Source organism: Protomyctophum parallelum (assembly GCF_964188405.1).
Source record: "Protomyctophum parallelum genome assembly, chromosome: 3".
NCBI lineage: Eukaryota > Metazoa > Chordata > Actinopteri > Myctophiformes > Myctophidae > Protomyctophum > Protomyctophum parallelum.
This window is the reverse complement of record NC_139698.1, coordinates 46,521,870-46,547,834: the sequence shown is the minus strand read 5'-3', so window position 1 is coordinate 46,547,834 and position 25,965 is coordinate 46,521,870. Positions and strand designations below refer to the sequence as shown.

General features: G+C 41.5%; 1 protein-coding gene across 1 annotated transcript in view; it reads left to right on the top strand.

The window, feature by feature from the left end:
• The first annotated feature begins 9,689 nt into the window (after positions 1-9,689).
• The window catches only part of ascc3 (activating signal cointegrator 1 complex subunit 3), a 194,462-nt gene continuing 178,186 nt past the window's right edge, over positions 9,690-25,965 (top strand). Inside the window, exons 1-3 of the mRNA XM_083761688.1 lie at positions 9,690-9,783; positions 10,457-10,591; positions 22,519-22,672. Coding sequence (XP_083617814.1) covers positions 10,502-10,591; positions 22,519-22,672 — 244 coding nt within the window. The 5' untranslated portion in view covers positions 9,690-9,783; positions 10,457-10,501. The remainder of the gene's footprint in view (positions 9,784-10,456; positions 10,592-22,518; positions 22,673-25,965) is intronic.

Sequence of the window (25,965 nt, the reverse complement as noted above, 5' to 3'; positions counted from 1 at the left end):
CTTCGAACTTCCACAATTAATTCTTTGAGTTCTTATCAGCGGGTATGTGCAGCAAAACACATTTAATCACTTTAAGAAACAGTTTATTTTCTTTCTTTCACAATAAAATACTTTTAAGAGAGCATATCAAGTTGTCTATAACTAAACTAACTGAATCTTATAGCTGGTCAAAATATGAACTCCAAAATTGTTATAAATACATACCGGTAATTTATTTAAATTCCACTTTCAACAAATTGAGATATTATTATTTTGGGGCAGGCGGGTTGGAATGAGACATGAAGTTGAATTCACAATTTCTGGAGGGAAAGTGTTGTGTTTTTCCCCGCCTGCATGCATTTGGTATTTTGGGAACTCGCCCTGCAACGATATGGGAGAAGAGCTACAGTAAGCGTGTGTTATTTGCAAATCAGCTGCACTCTATCTGCAATGCTCGCCCACTCTGCAGTGGTGTAAAGTAAGTACATGTACTCAAGTACTGTACTACTATACAATTTTGAGGTATTTTGTTTTACTTTACTGGACTACTTCCAATTTCCTATACTTTTACTTTTACTAATATTGTACTTTTACTCCACTACAATTATTTGAAAACTTTAGTTACTAAAGTTACTTTAGTTACTAGTTACTTTTTTAGATTCAGATTATTATTCCAAAGTTAACCACTTCAACACTTTTACTCAAGTACATTTTGAATTCCGGACTTTTAGTAGTAGTAGTACTCTACATTGCAGCATACTTTTATTTAAGTAAAACACTTTTTTCACCACTGCCTACATGGATGGAGAGTCCAGTGGACTGACTGTCCAGTGTCCACAGACCTTTGTCTTGGCTAGTCCAGATGTCCACCTAGGAAACTCATACAGTAGTACTTGTTAAAGTTCTCAACGGGCCCAAAAATTGTGGCCCGGCCCGACCCTACCCTAACTGGGTCGGCCCGAGGCTCGGACCGACCCTAAAAATTACCATAATGTTAAGCCCGAAGCCCGACAAAAGCCCGACAGAAAAAAAAGAGAGAGAAAATAAAAACAGCACTAAATTGCTATTTTTATTATAATAACACTCTTTAAAAAAAAAAAAATAATAATAACAAAATTGCGGAAAATCGCTCTGCCCGGCCCGACTAATTAGCATAATTTTTGGGCCCGGCCCGGCCCGGCCCGAGAACATCGGGTCGGGCCGGGCTTGGTCGGGTTCGGGCAGAGTTTGAGACAAATGGTACTTGTGCCGACATCTGGACCATCCTCATAGCTTATTATTATGAATTGGGCTCATGAACGAAGCTTTACCCTGAGAAACTATGTGTCAGATGTATTTGCTGCATTTGCTATTTAGTCCCGGGGTTATTCACATTATCGGCTCATGGCGATCTGTTTGAAGTGCTGTTTTTGCTGTTGATGACTCTATCTCCCACAGAGACATCAGTTTGCTCTGGGGAGAAATTACGTTTCTGAAGCGTTTCTTCCATGACACTGTGGAAATTACCAGTATGCCACTTTGCTGAGCACAGCAAACTTCTTTTAAAAGGTAATAAAAAAGTATTCATTTGATCGGTCATGACTGAATACCCCTGCAACAGTCTAATTCAAACCGGCTTGCCAATTCACCACTGGTACTCCACCCTTCTCCTGTCATGAAAATACCAGTCATCATGCCCAAACTGCCATTCATTGACTGTGATTCATGCCAACCTGTTTCTTTCACAAAGAACAAGAGAGGAGAGAGGGTTGCCTGTTACAAACCTGGTAGCTCCAATTTAAAGCTCATGTTTTTATTTGGCCTAGTAGTTATATCAAGGTAGTCCTGAGGGTCCTGACTACTTCGCTAATTTGGTCACACGCACATTGTGTGTTCCCAAAGTTGGTCTGTCCAGTCACCTCATGTTTCAACAGATCAGCTCCTTCCCATAGTAGACAATGCATAGAACCACGTACGCCACTTCCATACATGGTGTGAACTATATTATAGAACCACGTACGCCACTTCCATACATGGTGTGAACTATATTATAGAACCACGTACGCCACTTCCATACATGGTGTGAACTATATTATAGAACCACGTACGCCACTTCCATACATGGTGTGAACTATATTATAGAACCACGTACGCCACTTCCATACATGGTGTGAACTATATTATAGAACCACGTACGCCACTTCCATACATGGTGCGAACTATATTACAGGCAAATGGTATGGAATAACGACATCTGTAGGAATAGCTAGAGTGTGTTTGGAAGAAAATGTGAAAATCTAGTTTGGCCAAAATTCTTGACATGCATACAACAAATCTGGAGTATGGATGTTGGTGAAGTGTCTTCTTTGGCCTACTGGGATTGTGCTGCAAAGTGACGATGATTGGTCTAGTGGTTTTCGAAATGTGTGTGTGCACATACAAATAATCTCTGCCTCCTGGCCTGTCAACCTTTAAAAAGTAGATAGAAAAGTAAAGTATATTATATATTCCCTGAAGAATTAACACATTATTGTAAAAACATGAAAATCTTAAAGTTAAATAAAACAACCTGTATTATATAAAAAAGAGACAATATGACGTAAATGACACATTATGACGTAGATTTTCCCTTCATTGTCAATGCGTTTACAAAACAAACATTGAACTAAAGACAAACATTAAACCTGAGTATAGGAGGGGCAAGAAAGCTACAAAGTGCCATTTGATGTAGTAGTGTTGCTACTGAAAGTTCATGATTGATAATCCAGCAAATAGTTATTGAGATATGGTGTTTGGGACTTAAGTATATGGATGGACGGACACAGCCACCCTTAGAACCCCGCCACTATCTTGGATGAAAAGCTACTCCTGCCCAGATATTTCCATTTACAATTAAATTAATCACCATTCTTTGTTGTGTTTTCCTTAGTTTAGTCTGTATAGCCCAAAAAGGCTCTTTGCTTGTCATTATTTATTACTTGTTTTGTAGTTTTCTTCTCAGTGTGATTTATATTGCTTTGTCTTTGCCCGTGGTAAAGTCAAACACAGCCTGGAATGAGGTTTGTGTTAGAAAGAACTATACAAGGGATGACAACCCAAACATGAGGAATTAATATAAATAAAACTCAAACTGATGCATTGCTTTTTACCATCCATGCCCTTAAGTGTTGTCTTGGGACATTATATTGTGTGTATTTGTGTGTTTGCCTGCGTGCGGTACTGCGGTTGAATAATCTTTTCCCTTTTCCCTTTTTACTTGTTTTTGTGTTCTGTTCTGCAGGCATAGCCTCACCAACACATCAGTGGGTTGACTTCAGTGGACAGTCTGGACAGTGGACACCACTCATGCATGCAGGACGTGAATGGGAGTTGGTGGGGTGATGGTGGTGATGAAGCCTCTCATAGATCATTTTACAGGATCAGGGAGCCCGGCCTAAGAGGACAAAGTGATACAGAGTGATGAGACGCATGAAAATGGGAGAGGCGACAAGACACCTTCCGATGTCAGAGGAGGTGAACGTATTAAGTCTGATTTATACTTTGTTGTATGGCGATGATGTGCGCCAAATAGTCAACCTACAAGCTCACGCCGCATCTCACACACGTTGTGAGCTTGTAGATCTGCGATTTATAAAGATTAGATTTTTCTGCCGTTATTGATAGTTCAAGTGAAGATGGACAGGAAAGAGGGCGAGAGAAAGACGGGGAGAGACGCGCAGCAAATTTTGTCAGGAATGGAACTCAAACCCACACACTCTGTCAGGCTCCATTAGAACCTATGCGCCTGGACCGCTAGGCCAGCGGGTGCCTTCGGAAGATCTGTGTAACACTGCTGTGTAGTCAAGCACTTAGACTCATACAGCACTCATACAGTGAGGCTAATTTGGAGTTTGTCCGTGTGATTTAGATGATAGATGGAGGGCAAGGACTCTCATAAGGCCCTTGCCCTTCCCCATAAACTGAAGAAGAGCATAAATGTCTTTCCATCTGGTTTATGTTACATGTCAATCCATAACCCAGATCTAACTTAATTAACTTAATGATGAATCATTAATACAAGTCCAATCTTACCAAATAATTAATAATCTGTAGATTAGACTGTTATAAAATTGCACGATCAGACCTCAAATTATTGTCTCCACCAGGCCGAAGGCATGGGGAGAGAGTATGTTTTGCACTCCGTTCGTGTGTGTGTGTGTGTGTGTGTCCGTCCGTCCGTGTGTGTACAGCTAATCTCCGACACCGTTAACCCGGTCGTTGCCAAAATTTGCACACACACTCCCTGGATGCCAACGATGAACCTCTGCCCCAAAACTTCCAAAATGTCCTGTTATAGCGACACCAGGAGGCTGACTTTTGAAAAACACATTTTTTTATATTATTCCTCCCGATTCTGTCCAAAAATCCCGCAAATCCTTAGTCATGTGTTCAAGACGGATCTATCCGATATTTCATATTCCATCCTAATTGGCTAACATTGGCTTTCAAAGTTTGCAGGATTGGCCCGTTTTGAACAAAAAGCCTCAAATCATGAACGCAGCGTGCAATTTACGTGAAATCTTTCACAGACTTTCCTACTAGGCTGAGGAATATATCCCACCCTTTTGACATTGGCCTGTTAGAGAGGTGGAGTTTTGCAAAACACATTTTTGGAACAAAATGCCTCAAATCATCCATTATTGCCATCCAAGGCATAAGAGAAAATGGTGACAACCTAACCTGCCCTAGTGGAGACCTGTGTCCCGAGGGGCACTTTATCTAGTTCCGTAGTGGTTTTCCCTTCATATTTTGTGAGTAGCCAAACTTAAATAGCTATGAGGACAGGTGGTGCAATTTGCACCGAGTCATGATTAAGGATTACGTTTATCTGTGCTCCATGATTAAGACTGCCATTCATGGTCAAACTCAAAACAGATTAAAATGTGTATATTCCTCTGTGCCATAACCCTTTCCCAGCATATTAATCTATGACCCGCTGGACATTTTATTTTCCATAAGCTCAAATCTAATACAGTTTAACAGGCTGCTTTAGGGTTGCATGAATGAGCCTGTTCTATGAATAGTTTAATATCTATTTCACATTAAATGTCCTCAGTAGGTTTTCATGAAAAGGTGCAACGGATAGATAGTGGGTATAGTTTTGCATATGATTATAATTGTCTGAGCAAATCTCTGCCTAGCTATGTGCCCAGACAGACACGCTTGCAATAACCAGACACTGTACCACGGACAAAGACCAGATTTGGCACCGTTTGACAGAAGATGGCCTGAGGAGAGACGCTATTAAATTAACGCTAAAACAACACAGCCACAAGCAAGATATATCACATTCCCACTCAGCAGCTCTTAGACCAAACAAAGGATAATATGGTGCGTACTGCATAGAATACACAACATTTTTAGGCTGAGCTGGACTGGCTGAATGTGAAATTTGTGTTTGAATGCATTGACATGTTCTGCAGAATTCATTACAACATTAAAGGAGGACTCAATTTTCAAGGTTTAGATTAAGGTTAAATGTAGAAATGTGACAGTCCATTGGAGAAAACATCACACAAACATGACACAATGATAGATAATCATTCACATAAAAACATCTTAAACATAATGAAAGGGAAGAAACATTTGACTATACATTTAACATCAACAAACTAAACTATACCAATTAAAGTGGAAAGGCACTATGTGCTTATTTATTGCACATTGTTCTATAATCTATATGATTTAGCAGTTCAGCAGCTTGATGGAGGCTGGAACAAATAATAGCTTCAAGCTGATTGATTCACATTGGCACACAGTCTCCTTTCTTGCAGAGGTCCATACTCAGAGAAGAGATGTTGAATGTCTGCAGTAATTCTTGCTTGTTGGTTGTTGTTTCATGACTGCCCAGTGCCTACTCGTACATGTAAAGGCAGTGAAGACACTGAGTAAGACTATAGACTTTCTTTCCTACAACCTTCATAGTAACCTCAGGTCTCAGGCTTAGCAAGATTGGAGGAGGGCTGGCCATGCGAGACTACCTTCATCGCTGTTGTGTGCATGCTGGCAAGTCTGATTTTCATTTGCACTGTTAAGATTAGGATGCCATGTTCTCTAGGCTATGGTCACCTGGTAGAACACTAGGATGATCTGCCTGTGCACTCCATCGCCTTAGAAAGTAAGGTATCTGTTGCAGTCTGTTGCACAGGTTCTCAACGTGTTTTCCTTCAAAGGTTTTTTATGTACAGTACAGTACAGTACAGTACCATTTACTTCAGACGGGTCTGATATTTTTTTTCATGGGTTCAACTTCAGAGCAAGACCTTGAAGTAACGAAGACACTTGCATGGTAGTCTGAGTCTGAATGGCATGGCCAGTGTGTGAGAGTCCAACCTTCCCCCCACTTATTACGCCCAACTTCTTCTATATATGACTGCAGACTGCACTGCAGAGACTATTATCCTATGGCTGGGAATGCTAGATCCTGAAGCCTGCAGAACTCCCATGATGAGGCTGAGGGTGACAGTGACTCAGGGGTAGAGTTGCCGGTAGAGCGGCCGGAGGTGAACTGTGAGGTTCCCAGTTCGATCTCTGGCTCCCCCAGAGATAGTGTCCAAGTGTCCTTGAGAAAGATGCTCAACCCCTAATTGCTCCCGATGTGCAGGTTGGTGCCTTGCATGCATGGCTTCCTCCACCATCAGTGTATGAATGTATGTGTGAATGTGTGAATGTAATGCACAACCTAAGTAAAGTGCTTTGGATAAAAGCGCTGTATAAATGGATCATTCACGAGTGTTACACCAGAATGCTGTGTGCAGTACAAGGAAGGAGGGGGTGATGGTATACCAGGGGTGAATGGTGAGTGAGTGAGATAGATAGCATCCAGGAGAATGAAGCTGGCCAGTCTTTGCCACAGACACCTGGGAGCTCCCAGTCAGCAAACGCTGCAAACCTGTGCTTTGGGAACCGACACGTGGGCATCGATCGCAACAAGGGCATCCCAAAGCAACCGACGAGGATGTACTAAAGAAGGTTGCAGAGGCGGAATGTACTGGGAGCTAGCCAGTTGCACGGAGGATCGAAATGACTGGGTATACGCAACTGTGTCTGTGTGTGTGTGTGGATTTGTATAATGTTATTTTGGTCAAGTTGATCCAAGATGCAAAATAGGGAGAAATTAAACATGTTAATGGTGACATTGTGATTCTTGTTAATTCTCCAGTCACCTGACCTAGAGATGGATATGGCCTAGAGCAGTGTTCTCAAAGTGGTATCCGAGGACCCTCAAGGGTCCTTGAGGGGGTTCCAGGGGGTTCCCAGCACAATTAAGTAATAGCACATCGACTACAAGCTCACAATACCTGCAACACGTTCTATCTACTCTTATACTACCCACTACGATAATATGAAGTTAGTATATGAATTTGTGAGGTAGCCTATGCAAGTTGAGTTGAAATTAGTTTTTAATCTGTTTTTATTTGGTTATGCTTGTTTTTTATGCTGTGAATTAATGTTGTTTTAGGATGTGTTTATTTAGATTGATACAGAATAGTTTGCACTATTTATTTGTTCTTTTATAAACAAGATTATGTTTCTCCTAAAATCTAGTAGACAGAGAAATAAACTAGTATTTTTCTGATGCTTCTTGCAGAAAAAAAGACAAATAAAGCAATATTGAACATTGCTTTACCGCCGGGTCCGGCGGTCCACAGTCAAACATATCTATTTGGGGGTCCTTGACATGAACATGTTTGAACCTATACCTAGAATGCCTGTGATCATTTAATTATAGTAAATTTTCATGTATCTCAGGCATAGATCGCTTGCTGGTAATCCTGGTAGAATTGAACCATTGGCGGCATAAATGTGATAAATGCTCCGTTTGTACTCACCAATTTAATAATTCCAAAGACGTGGAGTGAAATATGGTCCTCTAGTTTTATATCCATGTGAAAGTTCTGGCACAAAACGTGTATTTAGTCAATTATCTCCACTTTTTCAAGAGATGCACACGGACCTGGTTGTAGGTAGGTCTACTGTAAAGTAGGCATACCATATTCTGAATTACCAAAAAGAGGACACATGCGCGCGTGCATGTGCGCGTGCATGTGCGCGTGCACGGTTCTGTTTGAATTAAATTAATTTGTCAAAAAAGTTTGGCTCCTAAATTTGATCAAATATGCTCTATATTAGTTATGTATTTATTTAAAGCAGTGGCTCTCAAAGGTGTGATCCTGGGACCCTCATGGTTCCTTGAGGGGGTTCCAAATGGACCCATTATAGATCTGTAACTCTGAGAGTGTAACACATGGACCCAAATTGACCCTTACAGGTCTGTAGCCCTACAAGCAGAACCCAATGCTACTGAAGTTTCTGACATTTTTTAGACCCAGAGCATTGGGTCCTATTCCACCTCCACCCTGCCACCGGGTACGCACACATATATAAACGTAAACAACTTCAGATAAGTCCTTCTGCGCTCTTTCAGGACTTTTTTTTCGTGTGAGGGCTTCTGAATGTGTGAACTTTAAGTACCTATAAATACCGCTGCGAATATCTCCTGTGGCAAGCCGTTGCCACAGGAAGCCGTTAAGTATTTTTTTGTTTGACCGATTTGGTCGCTTTGATTCTTCTCTTCCTTCCTTGTTTATTGACACCTCATTGTACCGCCTATCTGGCTAGCTAGTGGCGCTATAGCTATGACAGAGCAGATCAGAGGCAGGGACGTAGCCGGCACAAGCCAACCGCACACCGGGAGGCGGTACAATAAACGGTAAACAAACAAGAAGAAATAAAGCGACCAAATCGGTCAAACAAAGATACTTAACGGCTTCCGCGCCACAGGAGATATTGGCAGCGGAATGTATAGGTAGCTACTTATAGTTCACGAACTCAGAAGCCCTCAAAGGAAAACAGGCCGTCAAACGGAGCAGATACGATGTTACGGAGCATATTTATGTCCGCGTTCCAAAATTCCCATACGAAAATATAGTTATGAACAGTGACCCTACATAAAACTCATCCAAATTTCAGAAAAGCTTTATGGAGGGTTCCGAGAGGGGCTAACAGGTCTGAAACTCTGAGAGTGTACAAATGGAACCAAATCATATGGACCATTACAGGTCTGTAACATCTGAGAGTGTACTATACAAATGGAACCAAATGGACCCTTTTATAACTTTTAACTCTGATACTGTACAAATGGAATAAAATGGGACTCTTATGGGTCCATTTGGTTTTACTCTCAGAGTTATGGGGGTCCTTGAAATTAAAAAGTTTAAGAACCTGTATGCAATGGCTTATCTCTTGTAAAAAGAGAGACCAGCCTATTCTCCAAACCATTATCTTATGCTTTGCTAGGTTGTACAAAATAATATTGGGTCAATAATATTGGGTCAAGTACCTTTACAGTGTAAAGGTACTTTGAGGTACTTTTACTCACGGTTTGTTAATGTTGATCATCATTTGATGACTGATTTAATTGATTATGGCAGGATCGTATATTAACGTGTGAATGTTTCAAAATAAAACGGGGCCAAACAAAACAATTGGCTGTAGACATGAACTACGTGTTTCAAAACCTTATATATAACTTAACTTTATTAAAACAAACAAAAGCGCAGTTCCTCTCCTCTTTGCGAAATCAAAACGTGTCCCTGCGTGCATTATGGAAACTGTAGTCCTACGTTCGCCATCTCGCCATACAGTCTGTTTCGTAAAGAACAACACTACCCACAATGCTTTGCAGTTTGCGTTCACATGCCGCTTGTGTTGACATCAGCAGCAGACAGTACCCCTCTGTCAGACTGTCATAACGGGCTTGCGAAAGTGCGGAATTAAATCAATGTAAGTTAATATTACTGTTTTTATACATGGTGAGTTAAGATAAGTCGTTTGTATGTTGTTGTCAAGCCCCCGAGACCTCGTAAGAAAACAATTTGGAGACGTGGCAGGGATGCTAAGTTAGCCAGCTAGCATGCTAACGTCTGTCAGTTCACTTTGCATTCGTAAAACTTTATCTATAATAACGACATACTGTGACACTTGACAGACAGTATATTGTGCCGAATGTAATTAATGTTAGTTGACCACCAAGCCTCTGCAATGTTACCGAATTACTGAGTAGTTACACTATAACATGATTGCAGAGATAGCTGCCTCTCATGTAGATTAAGTCATTGATTGATTGATTGAATACTTTATTAGTCAAAAATGTAAACAGTCTAAGGCTAATAGGATAACCCCCCCAAATGTGCTGGGGACTTAATTGTTTCCTATGTAGTGTAGCCTCTGTCCCAGGCTGTAGTGAGCTAGTATTGTATACTATATACCATGATGAGGATGGCAGAGTTAATCATTGTGGAAAGTGTTGTTTTTTAACACGGAGGCTTCAGTCATTACGGTGTTGTAACAACAACAACAACATTGAACAACATGAATAGAGATTCTAGGCTATTATGTTAAATGTCTTGATATTTAAGCTTGATATAATAGTGTGTGACATATGTTTGTGTGCCAGTGATACATTGGAGTACCACTCTATGGACCACAGAGCCACAGAGCCATGTCTCCACCGCGGCTCACAGGGGCACTGCGCTCCTTTTCCCACGTCAGCAAGGGGGACGATGCAGCTGAACATGTCTACGATTTGAGGGTGAGGAATTGCATTTTCTTATGGATTCCCCGAATGGTCTATGACGCTCTACAGCATCTGTTGCTCGTTTTTAAAAGCCAACGCAAAAATCTAAAGTGACATGATCAGACATGTACTGTACGCTTTCCCGGTTGGGTTTAATGGGTTATGTCATTAGCAACCTAAAATGCGAGAGTTGCATCATGATGCATATTTCTTTGCTGTTAAGCATACTGAAGTTTTGCCATGCTTGTCCTTCTGAGATAATGACAGCCATCAAACACATGTATGACAACTGATCGAACTATGTCTCCCCAAACCCTCAAACCTGAGACGATAACCGATGGTCTTGGTTTGGGACGGGTCCATGTTTTATTATGGTCAGTTGGATCCGGCTCTGTTCTGATTCTATTACCACAGGTACCGACTCCCGGGTCTGTTTATCATTATGTTTAATCTTCAACACAAGACAAATGTGCACATCCCCCAGCACATTCAGTGCTGAGCCGAACCGCAAGAGCAGCACATAAGCGAAAGAAGGGGTCGCAACTCACTTTTAATGCTCCGAAACATTATAGTTAGTATAGGAAAGGGGCGTTCCTGATACAATTAATATCCATATCAAATATCTAAATACTAAATCAAGCAACTTAAAAACTGTCTGGGGTGCTCACATAAACCTGAGTAGTAGATGTTAAAATGGCCCCATACATGTTTGATGTTTGATAGATCCCTTTAAATGAATGCGGAGGACTTTTGCAGTGCAGACAGAGCACAGTATTATAGCCTTAGTAGGAGGTGATCAGTCCACTTTAGTAGGCTGCCTGATAAAAACACGATTGATCAATTGGGCTATTGCTTTCACAATTGTTCATATTTAATACAGTCCACCATAACTTGCAAATAAAACATTTTGTCATGCAATTAAACTGTTATATGGGAATGGTAAGTTAGGAATGCTAAGTTAAAATTTGTGACAAAAGGTTTACTTTGTTATTTTAGTTGACATTTAAACAGCAATAATATTATGCCTATGTGACAGATAATTTCATCACCACAGGCCTAGGAAGGCACAACTAATCTGACTAATAGAAACAATGTACTGTAAGCTGCTGCAATTATTGCTTGAATCATCCATTTAACATTTTATTTCATTGTGTGATAATGTAGGTAAGGTTGCTATACTGTAGCTGCTAGATTCTATTATGGGGCAGCCTATCACTGTCATCTACTGGTGGAACAGCCTAATAATGGCAATTATAATTACTAATTGTTTGGTTTGTCGTTTCCATATAAAGCTTGAGTCGACCCTCCTGGTCGGTCTCTCAGAACCAATCTGGAAATAAATCACAGGTTTATTAGTGTTTTGGTCCGTCATTTTAAGAAAATTAAATGGATTTTGGAATGTATTTCCCGGGTCCATTAGGCATTGAGTCGGTCATTTTGGACCTATGAAGACTTCTACACTGAAACATTTAGCTTTTAAACAGTATGCTGCTGACCAATGCTCAACAAAGGCATACTGACACAGACAATGCTGACCAAAATCATTATGGTGGCCTGAAGTTTGCTGGGACTTTTGATGATGTCTTTGTGTTTTTGAGCGGTGCCTCCGCTCCATTACAGAACTATGTGTGTGCGTATGTCTGTATGCATGTATGTCTGAGCACGGAAAGCTGCAACACCTAAAGTGGCCAGTACAGTACAGCACAGAGTAAAGTCGCACAGAGTACACTACAGTACGAGCCCTGGGGCTCTGGATGTTTCTGGGAACCCCCACACGGACCCCCCGGGGATCCCCACTTGGTAACTCTGTCATTTCTCAACCGTTTCGGACGTGCGGCGGCTCACTGGAACCGGACTGACCCCCCTTGGGAGCGTTCCTGGGGGTCTGGATGTACCAGGGTTTTTTATCATCCTTAGGGTCATCCAAATAACATATTAAAGTCAGACCCGTCTGAAGTGAGTGGTACTGTACTGTACTGTACTTTATAGTACTGTGTACTAGTGGTGGATATTGCTTGCAATCTCACGATAGATAAGTATCACGATACAGAGGCCACGATTCGATATATATCGATTATACGTTTATTCAAAAATAATGACCATGTTGCACAAAACACTTTCAGGCCCACAGACCCACAGCGGCAGTGGCTTAGGGGTAGAGTGGCCGGATCGTAACCGCAAGGTCGCTAGTTCGAACCCGGGCTCCCCCAGAGTTTGTGTCGAAGTGTCCTTGAGCAAGGTTGGTTGGTTTCAGCTGGCATCAGTGTATGAATGTGTGTGTGTGTGAATGGGTGAATGTAATGCACAACCTCTGTAAAGCTCCTTGGATAAATGCACCATTTACCATTTACAGAGATCTTTAAATTAAAATAAATGTCTAAACATCCTAGCAAGGGGTCTGGGAAGGGCTTTGATAACGTTAAACAGTGGTACGTTTGGCAACACTGCATCACCCAGATATAATAATTAAATAATGAATTAACAATTAATTAATTAAATATAATAATTAATCCCGTTTATTGCCGTATCGATACAGCAGCCTCTCGATTGATTCACCTATCGTCACCTAGTCTTAGATTGTCTGGCCTAAAGGTTCTAAAGTTCTGGCAATTAGTTGCCTGCCAGCATAGTTTCTGTGAGCATAGTGTTTCAGTGTTTCATCTTCTCGGCATATGGTGAACGGGAAAGAATACGATTTAAGTTTGCCCGCAGAGTATGGTGACACTTTAAGTGCAAAATACTTACTGACAAACTTAAATTGATGACGGCATTTACAAATTAGCTTAATTATTTTCACTATGTGTGCCAGACAGACCAGTGAAAATCCTTAGGAAAAAATGCCAAAGATTTATACCAGTTGGAATAGTACTACGGTTATATTGTGGTCTAATTGATTTTCATACAGTACCTCAAGGTAGGCTTAAATCACATCCGTTACAGCAGTGATTCTCAACCTTTTTAATTTCAAGGACTCCCAGTGTGATACAGTATGCATCAGGCCATGGACACCCATTGGAACGTACTCTAATCTCTGGGACCGCAATCTAAAAACTATTGTTAAACATTATTATCGTCTGTCATTTGGTCCTGAATATTTACTGTCTATCTATATACTGTAGAACTGTGTTTTCCAAAACATTTTAGCTTTTAGACCTAAAAGAGAAATCGGACTTTTCTTAACTTTTCGATCTGCTCTTTTCACTACTTCTTAAAACACTTACAGCGCTAGCATTTATTGAATCTACGCCTAGATCTACTTCAATTAAAGCTCATTATTTAATATAACACCATTGGCCTAGATTCTCTGTTGCTAACACCAACTCATCGTCGAGAAGTAGCTTTGACCCAAAGCTACTGCTTTAACTTAACAGGTAATAAAATCACACTTGTGTGAAGGGAGGGTCGCCTCACTCCTTTAAACAAACATCGTACTAACAAACAAACATTAACAGTCCATAGACTTGGCTGCCATATGACATAATTTCAGAAAGCCAGACGTCGGAGGGACTAGCACCCTTCAAAACGTAATCACTATAATGAGTGAAAAAATGTTATCAGTGGCCTCAGTGGTGGTCTGAGAAGGCTTCTTGCTCTGTCTGAAGTGACATCCACCAATCTACATCAGTGCAAAGAGCTCACCGTCTAGGGCAGTGAGTGAGTATATATGACTGAACCCGCCGAAAACATTCTATAGAGCTCTCAGACACCAATTTGAGCTACTTGAGCATGATAGACTCAGGCTGTACTGCTGCTACTTCAACAGGATGATGTCATTGTCCATCACAATGTACAGTAGCAGCCTGTACTACAAATGTGAGTGCCGGTTCCTTTTACCTTGGCGGGTGGGACCCTCTTCAGATCCCATTCCCTTGGAGAGACTCAAAACATTCTGCAGTACCACCTGCTTTCTCCCATTAAGTATAGTATTCTCTGGCACAGGCATACAGCTCTCCAATCATTGACCAATCTTTTACTTTTTTGTCCTTTCTTTGGCATGGCTTTCCTGAAATTACGTCACAGGTGGCGGCCAGCCAAGTCGATGGACTTTTAATGTTTGTCGAGAGCCTATTAATTATAATTAAATGTTTTATCCCACGATATTTGCAACCCATTTTTTCACCCAGTGTCAATTATCTAATGTAATCCTGGGCGCTACACTTCCTCTGCCAACCTGGGGAGCGGACTGACCTCATGCTTCCATGTATGAGGATTCCAAGCTGCTTCTTTTCACCTGACAGGGGAGCGTTTCCCCAGCCGGACGTAGCACGTGGAAGGAACACGTTATTTCGACCAGTTCCTACTTCCCATCCCCTCCATCAGGCTGGCCAGGGGGAGGTAGTTTAGAGACCAGGATTACTGCATGTTTTTTGTGAGGGTACCTACCCTAGGGGACATGGGGAGAACATGCAAACTCCAGACAGAAAGGCCCTTTCCCCAACCCCGCCTTGGGTATGGGCACTGATGACGCAGAAGACACAGAGCTTAATAATTTTCCGGCCCAGCCAAGTCTATGGACTTTAGGTAAATTATGGTAAGATGTCATCTGTCTTGCTGCTATACATACAGCTTGTAATAAATGTATAGATTTTATCACGGATCTGAGAACAAAAATATGGGCACCCATCACATCACACGAGTGTGATTTTTCTTTTTGTTTTCATGAGGGGTCACCAACCATCAGCCAATAATTTAGATTTTTGGGACAATATTAATCAATGATTATTACTGAAAATATAGTTAATCGGAAATGGGTGTGGGCTAGTATGTGGGAGTTGCATCGTGATGCAAGGAATCCAGGGGGAACTATGCAAAATGTTCAAGGGTTATAGGCTGTTGTAGCACCCATGAGACCGATTTGAAAGATTTATTTGAGTGTTTTCCTTGGCACTCAAAACTGCATGCACAGGCTGACACTGATCGGTCCAGCTCAGCTGAGATAAGCTTTGAATTCATAGACAGACAGACACACAAACACCCGTGAATACATCATCTCTATCCACCGCCTTCGGCTTGGGGGGATAATTAAAAACATTTCAACATTATATTTTGAACAATAAAGTGCAGGGAGCTCCTAGCAGCATTTTCTATAAAAAATAACTGACATTTTAATTGGATAAAAATAATTATGCTAACTAAATACCTCCCCAAAGATTTTTCTCCAGTCAAAATGAATAAATAAAGAATAATAAATAAACACCATTTTCTCTGGCAGATGTTATATTTAGCTTGCAACAAAGCCTGTCTTGTGCTTCAGTACGTTTTTAGGTAGGCTTTTGATCTGGTTTTATCAAGAGCGGTTTGTTACATTGTCAGTCCGTCTTGTGTCGTTTTGTGACATAGAGAGGGAGAGAGAGAGAGAGAGAGACCGACCTCTACTGGCTGTCATATATTCACACTCACTTCAGTATCTCAAATGTCTTCATACTAACTGTACTTTCTTCAGACTTGAAACTAAGTTGGGACTGCTTGTCATACAGCTACTTTTTCCCCACTCACCCCCTCGGTTAAATCCTCTGGTAAAAAAAAAAGAAATGCTGCTTCAGGGAAAAGAGGACTGAGGGTCACTCCAAGATTATCTTTGAGCTTTTGTTAAAATACTCAGTTTTAGACGACATGACTGAAAGTGCTGATTGTAATTGAGTCATTGTGTTAATGCTTCTCCTGGCCTCCCAGGCTGAACTTCCTGACCCGAAGAGATAGCAATGGTAAAATGTGAAAAGATTATTTCAAATCCTCCCTCTATGCAGCCCGGTCTAATGCTGCGCTGACCTGTGGGTTGTTGATATGTGAGAGGCTTGACAGAACCTGCGCCACTCTGCCAGAGTGTCAAAGACTAAAGTACACATTTTGTAAAGCGTGTGCTGATTTTGCACCAGTGTTTGGGATGTCTCACAGAATTGTAAACAGATTGCTGTTGATCATTTCATTCTTTTGAATTAATCAATTCATGTTTACAATAACTTCTGAAAATGTTGAAATTGCTTAATGGTTATCCAGCAGTCCAATACCTATAATGTTATAATATTAAATGCAGACAAGCATTCACATTGGTGTAGTTATAAATATAATACGGATTTTGTCTACATTATACATCACCATACTAATATTTAACATTTTGAATGGTATACATTTTATGTTGATGTTTCACCTGCGATCTTCATATTAGCCAGCACATCAGTATGTGAATACTGCACACTCAATTTAGCTTTATTTGATCAAGATAAATCAAGATATAACCACATGCTATTAAAAAATCAGACCTGTCTGAAGTGAGTGGTACTGTACTGTACTGTACTGTACTGTACTGTACTGTACTGTACTGTACTGTACTGTACTGTACTGTACTGTACTGTACTGTACTGTACTGTACTGTACTGTACTGTACTGTACTGTACTGTACTGTACTGGTAAATGGTGCATTTATATAGCGCCTTTATCCAAGGAGCTTTACATAGATTGTGCATTACATTCACCCATTCAGTGGAAACAATGCAAGGCACTAACCAGCACATCAGGAGCAATTAGGGGTTCAGTGTCTTGCTCAAGGACCCTTCGACACTACCTCGGGAACAAATGCTATAACGCTATTTTCGTGCTCAGACAGACCCAGGGACACACATAGCTGTCTATAGGAGTGGTTGCACCACTCAAAAACCTATATATATATTATTTATATATACCGTATATATATTTATATATACACGTCAACAGCAGACAATGTACCTGGCAGGCTGGTGTGAATGAGTGTTGCCTTTACAATACATTATAATTGTGGGCTCGCCACAGCGAGCACACAATAGTTATTGCCAGTCTATATTTATGTATTTATTTGTTTTATTTTGTCTTAATTTGTCTTTATTCAACCCTTTTTTTGGCACCTAACTACTTCCACATACTTTATGCTAGAAATTTAGTTCAAACTTCAAACTGTTCAGCTCTTTGCAGTTATTTATGCTTGTATTCTTTTTTTACAAAGTTCTATACCTTTTATACTTTTTAACTTTTTTTTACATCCTTTATAATGAGAGTCGATGGAAGAAAGGTCCCATTTTTCACAGTTAACCTTTTTGAGCTCTTATTACTCCGTCATACTTTCACTTCATTTAAACTTCATTTAAACTTTATAATGTTCATCTATCTTTGAACTTTCATTGGTGAAAAAGTTGTTTTGAAAAAGTTTATACTTTTTAAAATATTTTATTTATAGTTTTTATAGTAGTTGCTGAATCCATACCATTCCATACCATGAAAGGACACCTACCTACTTCATCATTGGTGTAGAGAACCCGAAATTGATAATCGGTATGGGACAAAATGTACTTGGGAATGGGAACACTTTTATTCATGTTGCCAAATATGCCTGATATTCAAGATTTTTGTTGGAAACAGGCATAATTCAGTTTTATATACTCTACTGTACATGCACATATCCGCACTCGCACACACACACCCACACACACACACACACACACACACACACACACACACACACACACACACACACACACACACACACACACACACACACACACACACACAGCTTATCTAGTGTGTGTGCTGCTTATCTTAAAGACTCCCAACAAGGCCACATACAGCCTCGGGGATAATTACATGGGATGCCATTTTCAATTTGAGCAATAGGAAAATACAACCAAACTTTCCTATTTTCTTGGAGACGTGTGTGTTTTTGTTATCTATTACCTCCATTCCACGTCCGCTCTGAGGCCAAATGAGTCCACGGCGCACTGCACTGCTCCGTTCTGTCACAGGGTTGTGTGAACAGTTATGATTTATAAAAAAAATTACCCATGATTTTGTAACCCATTTCTCACCCAGTGTCAATTATCTAATGTACATCCAGGCCCCCAGGAACGCGCCCAGGGGGCCGGGGCGAATCTGGCCCCACGTCTGAAACGGTTGAGAAATGACAGAGTTACCGTGTGGGGGTCCCTCTACCGTACCCTCTGCTGTACTGTCACTGTACTGTACTGGCACAACCAAAATCATCATATATACACTATATGGGTGGTGAAAAACAGCCATGGTGTTTTCATGCTCATACCCAGCCAGCCACCCACCCACCCACCCACCCAGCCACACACATAGCTCCGTAAGGGAGTGATTGCATTGCACCACTCAAAAAATGGGTGGGGTTAGCTGGTTTTGCCCTCTCCTCTTCGGCAGAGCAGCTTGGAGATCCATTATCAGCTGTTCTTATCAATGATGGACAAAACCTAACTCTACTTGAGTTTAGAATATGTAAAGTGGTGATAATAATAATGACACGTACAAGTATCTATTCAATATTCTGGGTTCGATTCCCGCTCAGGGCGTTGTGGGTGCTGGCGGCGTGTTTCCTCCTCCGCGTCATCAGTGCCCATACCCGAAGGCGGGGTTGGCGAAAGGGCCTTTCTGTGTGGAGTTTGCATGTTCTCCCCGTGTCCCCTAGGGTAGGTACCCTCACAAAAACATGCAGTAATCCTGGTCTCTAAACTGCCTCCCCCTGGCCAGCCGGGGTGCCTGATGGAGGGGAAAGGAACTGTTTGGAATAACGTGTTCCTTCCACACGCTACGTGGAAACGTGACAGGGAAACTCCCCCCTGTCAGGTGTAAAGGAGCAACTTGGACACTCAAGCATGAAGGAAGCATGAGTTAAGTCCGTTGCTCTCCCCAGGTTGGCGGAGGGTGTGTAGAGCCCAGGATCACATTAGATGATTGACACAGGGGTGAAAAATGGGTTACAAAATCGTGGGATAAAATATATATATATATAAAAATAAAAATAAAGTATCTTAACAATATATAAAGTCACAATACCAACTTTGGTGAGGCAGTATTGCTTTGTTTAAAAATATATATATACTGTATAAGGATTTCTTCATTTTCTGAACAAAATACATTTTGTATTTTGCATTTGGCTGGGGAAAAGGGGGCATAACCAGCATCAACTGTATATTTTGTTTCTCTTTTTTACTCTTCCTTTGACACTGCGCAAACACACATTTCACCCACTTTGACCTTGTGACTGCGATGTGACAAAGTTTCATTGATTGAGCTCCATCTCACCCTGGGACAACTTGGAACCAAACAAGAGACTTGTTGGCTAATGGCAAATCCCAATTCAATTTAATTAGGTATACACAGTGTTCCCTTCAGAAGCAACCTAATTTGTTGTGTGGTCTGTTGGAGTGTATACAATAATAATGGTTCAGAATGAACATTTGGGGCCGCTGCTGGCCACATGGGTTCCCTAAGCATAATTACTTTGTTGCGTTGTGGCGCCCCAAAAAGCCAACAAGAAAACAAACAAGCAAATAAAACATAATAGATTAAATGTTTTGCAATCGACGGAAATAGACCTTCAGTCTTAACTATGGAAAGTACCAAATACTGATAACGTTTTAAACTAGAAGGTAAATGGGATATTGTAAAGATTCTGCAACTACTGCATGCATGGGATATTTATTTATCACCGGAAAATGTATAGCTATTTCATAAATTGTCAAAGGATGAACACTGAGGGCCCTATTTCTTTTAAATATTTTTTTAATCCTTTATTTACCCAGGGTAGTAGCTGAGCACAAGACACACACACACACACACACACACACACACACACACACACACACACACACACACACACACACACGGGAGCTGACCACTACAACCACAGTCTTATACTGTAGGCCACTAAGCAGCAGTTGGGGGTTCAGTGCCTTGCTCAAGGACACTTCAGCCCTTTCCAGGGCCTTACATTTTTGAATAGTTGAAATAGTCAATCTACAAGCTCACAACATGTCGATGCAGATCGGCTAGTTGAACAATCTTAAAATGTTTTCAAAATAGTAAAAAATAAAGTTTAGAGATAAGGGGTAACTGTCTGATTATTCTCTCGGCTGCCCCCCCCGTCCCTCCGTCCTCCCTGTTAATGTAGGCTACACTCTGTCGTACGAGGTTGTCGCTTGACGAAAATAGCCGATGTACAAGCTCACAATGTGACATGTATATCGCAACACATTGGTCCTGATTCTTCAAAAACGAAATGCGCCAGAGTGTAACGGTGACGGAAACAGATATCGTATTTATCCGTCCGATCAAGCTACGTTGAGATGACGTGTTATTCAGAGAGTGGTGTGTACCACAGGTGCGCTGGCGTATCGCAGGTGTATGTCATACTGAAAGCAGCGGGTGCAAAGTGATCGGAAAAGCAACCGACAACCTCATCTGCATTGATCCACGCCCCATATCGACCATAAAAGGCTTCAAGCATGACTCAGCAGACAGCAGTTTGTCTGAGATCACAGCCGCGGTCACTGCTATATCCAAGCTTACAATGGTGCGTGCTCCGCTGAAGCAATATAATTATAATTTATTTAATTAAGTTCGGGACCAAGGCGGGTGTTCACTCACACCTTTGCAGAGGTAAAACATATCCGATATTTAAAATATCGGATATGTCAATCAATGCAAAAGTCGTCTTTTCAGAGAGAGCGAGAGAGAGAGAGAGACGAGAGAGGGAGGGGGGCTGCATGGGCCCTCGACACTGTTGCGCGATAAAGAACAGTAGCCCATACATTCATAAGTAAATATATTAGAGGCCTACCTCGTAGGCCTGGGATCCTCTTGTCTGAAGAAATTATAATCCAGTGAGTTTATCCAGTGAGTTAAACTATTCTGTGTGTGGCATCCATGTGATCAATATCAATATACATTATTATAAATTCTGTCTGTGTGTCCGTCATGTTCACGAGTGGAGGTGAGCTGGTTTAAAACTGATATGACTGGCCGACTTTCAAACACGCTGCATTCATTAGGCTAATATTGGTCTTCTATTTTTTTTTATATAGGGCTAATTAGCCCTATTCATTTTCCAATGTGAATCGGATCGGCAGTACGCTGCTGTCTGCCCTCCGCCACACACACACACACACACACACACACACACACACACACACACACACACACACACACACACACACACACACACACACACACACACACACACACACACACACACACACACACACACACACACCGACAGTCAACTGACTCAATGGATCTCCGTAACAAAACAATTTCATTAGGCCTGCCGCCGCCTACTGCAGGCATTACTGTCTACACTAAACTATGTTGGATTCGTACAGTGCAGAATGCAGATAAGCCTATGTTCTTATTATAACTGTGAATTTGTTTTTTAACATGCAGCGCGAATCCGCGAGATCCGATCTACAAGCTCACAACCGTTGCACTTCGAGTAGAAGGCTGCCGAGTGAGCATCCCCAATCGCGCATGATATAAATATCCTAATAAATAAATAAAAAGGTGTCGGCTTGCTGGGCAGTTTCTGTATATGGGACTCTATATAGGCTAACTTGCCTATAATGCATGCATTTAGGCATACGAGTGCACTCGGCTTTTATATATATATATATATCGTTTTTTGTGCTGATTTTTTGTGCTGATCGACCAATATGTTGGGGGCACATGCCTACATATTTTATCTGAGATTTGGGGACTATTTATTGATTCAGCATGAAGACTAAAGCCTTCTGAATAAATCTATATGCAAGTGTTTGCTTCCGCAAATTTCTCCGCCACCTAAAGAGGTGGCGGAGGATTTAGCGGAGTTTCCGACGAACCAAAGACAGCGTCAAGTTCACGGCCATTTCCATGAATTCCAAATTAATGTGGGAAATCCACGTAAATGCCTTTCCGCCAGCGTCACGGCAATATATCAGCGGAAACACGTTGAAGAATCAGGCCCATGGTGAGCTTGTTGCTATTTCTTTTTAGCTATTTTCGGTGAGCTGCAATGCCATAACAAAGTACAGTACGAATCGAGCTTATTGGTGCACAAACAAATAGAACATCCATGCATATGAATGTTGTGTATAACAATGTACACCTTTCTGTGTTTCTCCCCATTGCCTGCCGTCTGTTAGACCAAGCGGTTGAAGAGACAGGAGCTGTTTGCCAGAGAGGGCCTCACATGGCAGAAGATTGTCCAGTTTTGCACACAGCGCCAGGACAACAAGGCTGAGCAGCAGGCCGCCTCTCAGGAGCTGAGGAGCATCCTTCAGGCAGCCAAACAGATTGGTACGGTAATCCATTCTATAGTTTAGTGTCCGACCGATATATCGGCCACCGATATGGCCTCATTTGGCCTCATATCGGGTCATATCGTATCGGTGGAATGTCTAACGATATGTATCGGTATTGCATTGCTCCTCGTCTCTTGTTTGGAAGTTCATTTGAAATACATCCTATTTTGTCTGAGCCAAACTGTGATGCCAGTGTCTGTGTCACTCCAAACTACTCTTTCATAAATAAATAAATCTGTTGCATATCGGTTATCAGTGAATGTCCCATCTCTCAAATCGGTTATTGGTATCTGTCTCAAAAATCCATATCGGCCGGGCCCTACTAGAGTTGTTCCGATACCGATACAGTACGTAATACGTTTTGATTGGTTCAGTTGACGTGGCACTACCGTTTTATACTCTGTGCTATTTACTTTTTTTTAAACTAACTTGTAGATGCACTTTAACAATCATAATGCTTAATGGCATTTCTATGTATTCCTAGATCAGTGGTTGTCAAAACATATTTTAATGTCAAGCACCCCTGGCCCATAACTGACGGGCCCCTTTGGTTCCATTTGTACACTCTCAGCGTTACAGTCCTGTGAGGGTCCTTTTGGAATCCCTTCAAGGAATACTGGACCCCACTTTGAGAACCACAGTCCTAGATTATTTTTAAATTATACACATTGATTCAGTACTCTGTATCAGTTGTGGGTATCGGAATCGGGGAAAGAATATGAATTCTAGTAAAGAATTCTATCATACATCTCAAATCCATTCCACAGCCTTGAAACACATTATCATTCACATTCTAATTCATTTCATTTGAAGAGTGATCAAACGAGACCAGGGAAGAATAACAGAGTGATTCGATCTTTGCTCCAGAGTGATTACTTAGCATTGCTCGCCGAGCTCCCAACAGCTGTAATTAATTTTTTATTTTCGTTTTTATGAAGTCTCTGCAGTGAATGCTTCGAAGGCATAGTGAAGCTGAATGGCAGGCAGTTAAAAATGCTACAGTGTACAGTTGAAGATACATAGTCTTTTTTTATGGAGGAGAGGAATCTGATCGATTTTTGTTTCAAATCCCCCCCAAAAATAATTCTTGTTCTAAGAGCAGGGTTATGCCTCCACTTGGAGATAACGGGTTCCCCCAGAGACGCCATGCACAATATGTGGCACCGCCATTGGCTGTCATTTTGCACCAACCAAACAGTAATAGCATTTATCTGCCCCTGATGTGCCTGATAATTATCTTAAATCCAAATCCCTGCCAAATACCTCCCTAAGTAAGACGGCGGTGTATCCAAGGTCCCCCTTCCACTGTTCTTATTGCTATTCTGATCCTGTGTGCGTGTCTGTGCGTGTCTGTCTGTGTGTGTGTGTGTGTGTGTGTGTGTGTGCGAGCGAGCGTGCATGCGTGTGTGCATGCGATGTGGTGGGTAGGGGGGTGTTGCGGTGCCAGTCAAGGCTGAGGTAGGGGGTGGCAGAGAGGGAGAAGGCGAAGGGAAAAACAGCGGGGTGGGGATTGAGACGCGGCAGGATTCTCGCTACCTTCCTAATCCCTCTGCACCCTCCGACGGGATATCAGAGCTCCAAAGGACACCTCCGGCTAGAGCTCAGAAGCCGTACAGTAGACGGAGGTCTGAAGGACGGAGAGCTTCCTCTCGGTTCCTAGCAGGCAGACAGACATGTGTGTTTATGCATTGAATCGAGAGCTTAGGGGGGAGCCAGCCAGGGCCAGTAAAGGACCTTTAATTAGTACAAATCTTTATTTCACTTTCAGGGCTGTTGGCACGAAGAAGGATTAGCCTTAACCTGGTTTAAATCAAGGTTTATCCAGTTGCACGAAACTTTAAACCTAGTTTTCACTAATCAGGTTTTTCACAAATTTTGTTTTTCAAACTTGGTTTTAATTTTCACAGTAAACCTGGATTAATGTTCATCCTGTTGCACCACTGCTTTAAACTTTGATTTAAATATCAATAGGGTTAGACATTTGAAACTTAGAGGTGGTTTAAATGTAAACATGGGAAGCATATAGCCTCGTTACCAGCCATCAGATGACTAATAAACCCCAGTGACAGTATACAATGGTGTCGCATGCTAAAAACAACAGATTTATAAGCTTGCAACGCGCCACTTTGTGGTGGGTTTATAGATCTGTTGTCGTCACGCTCAGTGGTTCCAAATCCAAATATTCCAATCGCAAGGTGCTCTTTTGGTTTCATGAAGCCATTTTGAACCCAGGAGGACCAGGAAATGATTGGAATCGCCGTAGCCTAAAGGCTCTATACATAGTCTGGGTTTTCGGTGGTTAGGTGACCACCGAACTACAACATGACGTCACGAGCCACGGTGAAGAGCAAACCACCGCCACCGCTCCAGCCCTTCTCTCTGTGTTTACTCACCACTGCTCAACGTTTTTTCAGCTCCGGTGGTCAGCTCACCACCAGAGCGGTGGTCGCCTCACCACCGAAAATCCAGACTATGAATGAGCCTTAACTCTTTGCTCTGCCGTAGCGTGAGGAGAACAGATCTATAAGCCCACCATGAGCTACACCGTCGTATAACGTGGGTTTATTAGGACGGCAACCCCTTTTGGTGTTTTACCCCTCAGGACGGCAACCTTCTTGTTGCTATGTACACTACTATATTAACATTTTTGTAATTTTTGTAATTAATATTTAATTTATTTTCTTCAGTATTTAGAAGGTGTTTTTAGAATCGGCTTCAGTCTAAAATGGGTTATTATTATTATTTTGCTGCAGGCACAGTATTTATGCTAATGATATTAGGCTCAATAGGGTTTGTTATTCCTCTTAATTTTCAGTGCAAAACCAAGATGGTGGACACACAACAATGTTGAAACTGTAAATGAATTACAGGTTGAAGGATTTAATCACAGGTTAAGGGTTTAATCACCGGTCTGTTAAGCAATGCTTAAAATCAAGTGGTGCAACACACCTTGAATTAAAATAAATCCTTGATCAACAAATCTTTGATTAACACTAAACTAAGCATTATTTATTCCTTCTTGGTGCAAACGACCCTCAGTATGTTTTTTCGCTCTCGCTCAGACACGCAAGGAGTGACACTACAGACCTACTGGATAGGTTCATAAATAATGTAACATGCTTTTGTTTACGGAAACATTAACAAGTGAAACTTAACAGGGCAACAAATTAACACTTGGTTAGGCTTGTAGATGTAAACGGGTCAAGGGATCACGTAGAATAAAAAGATAGAGGTCTCGCTAATTTAACGGGGCTTTGCTTTACATTGGTGTGGTCTCTCTCTCTCTCT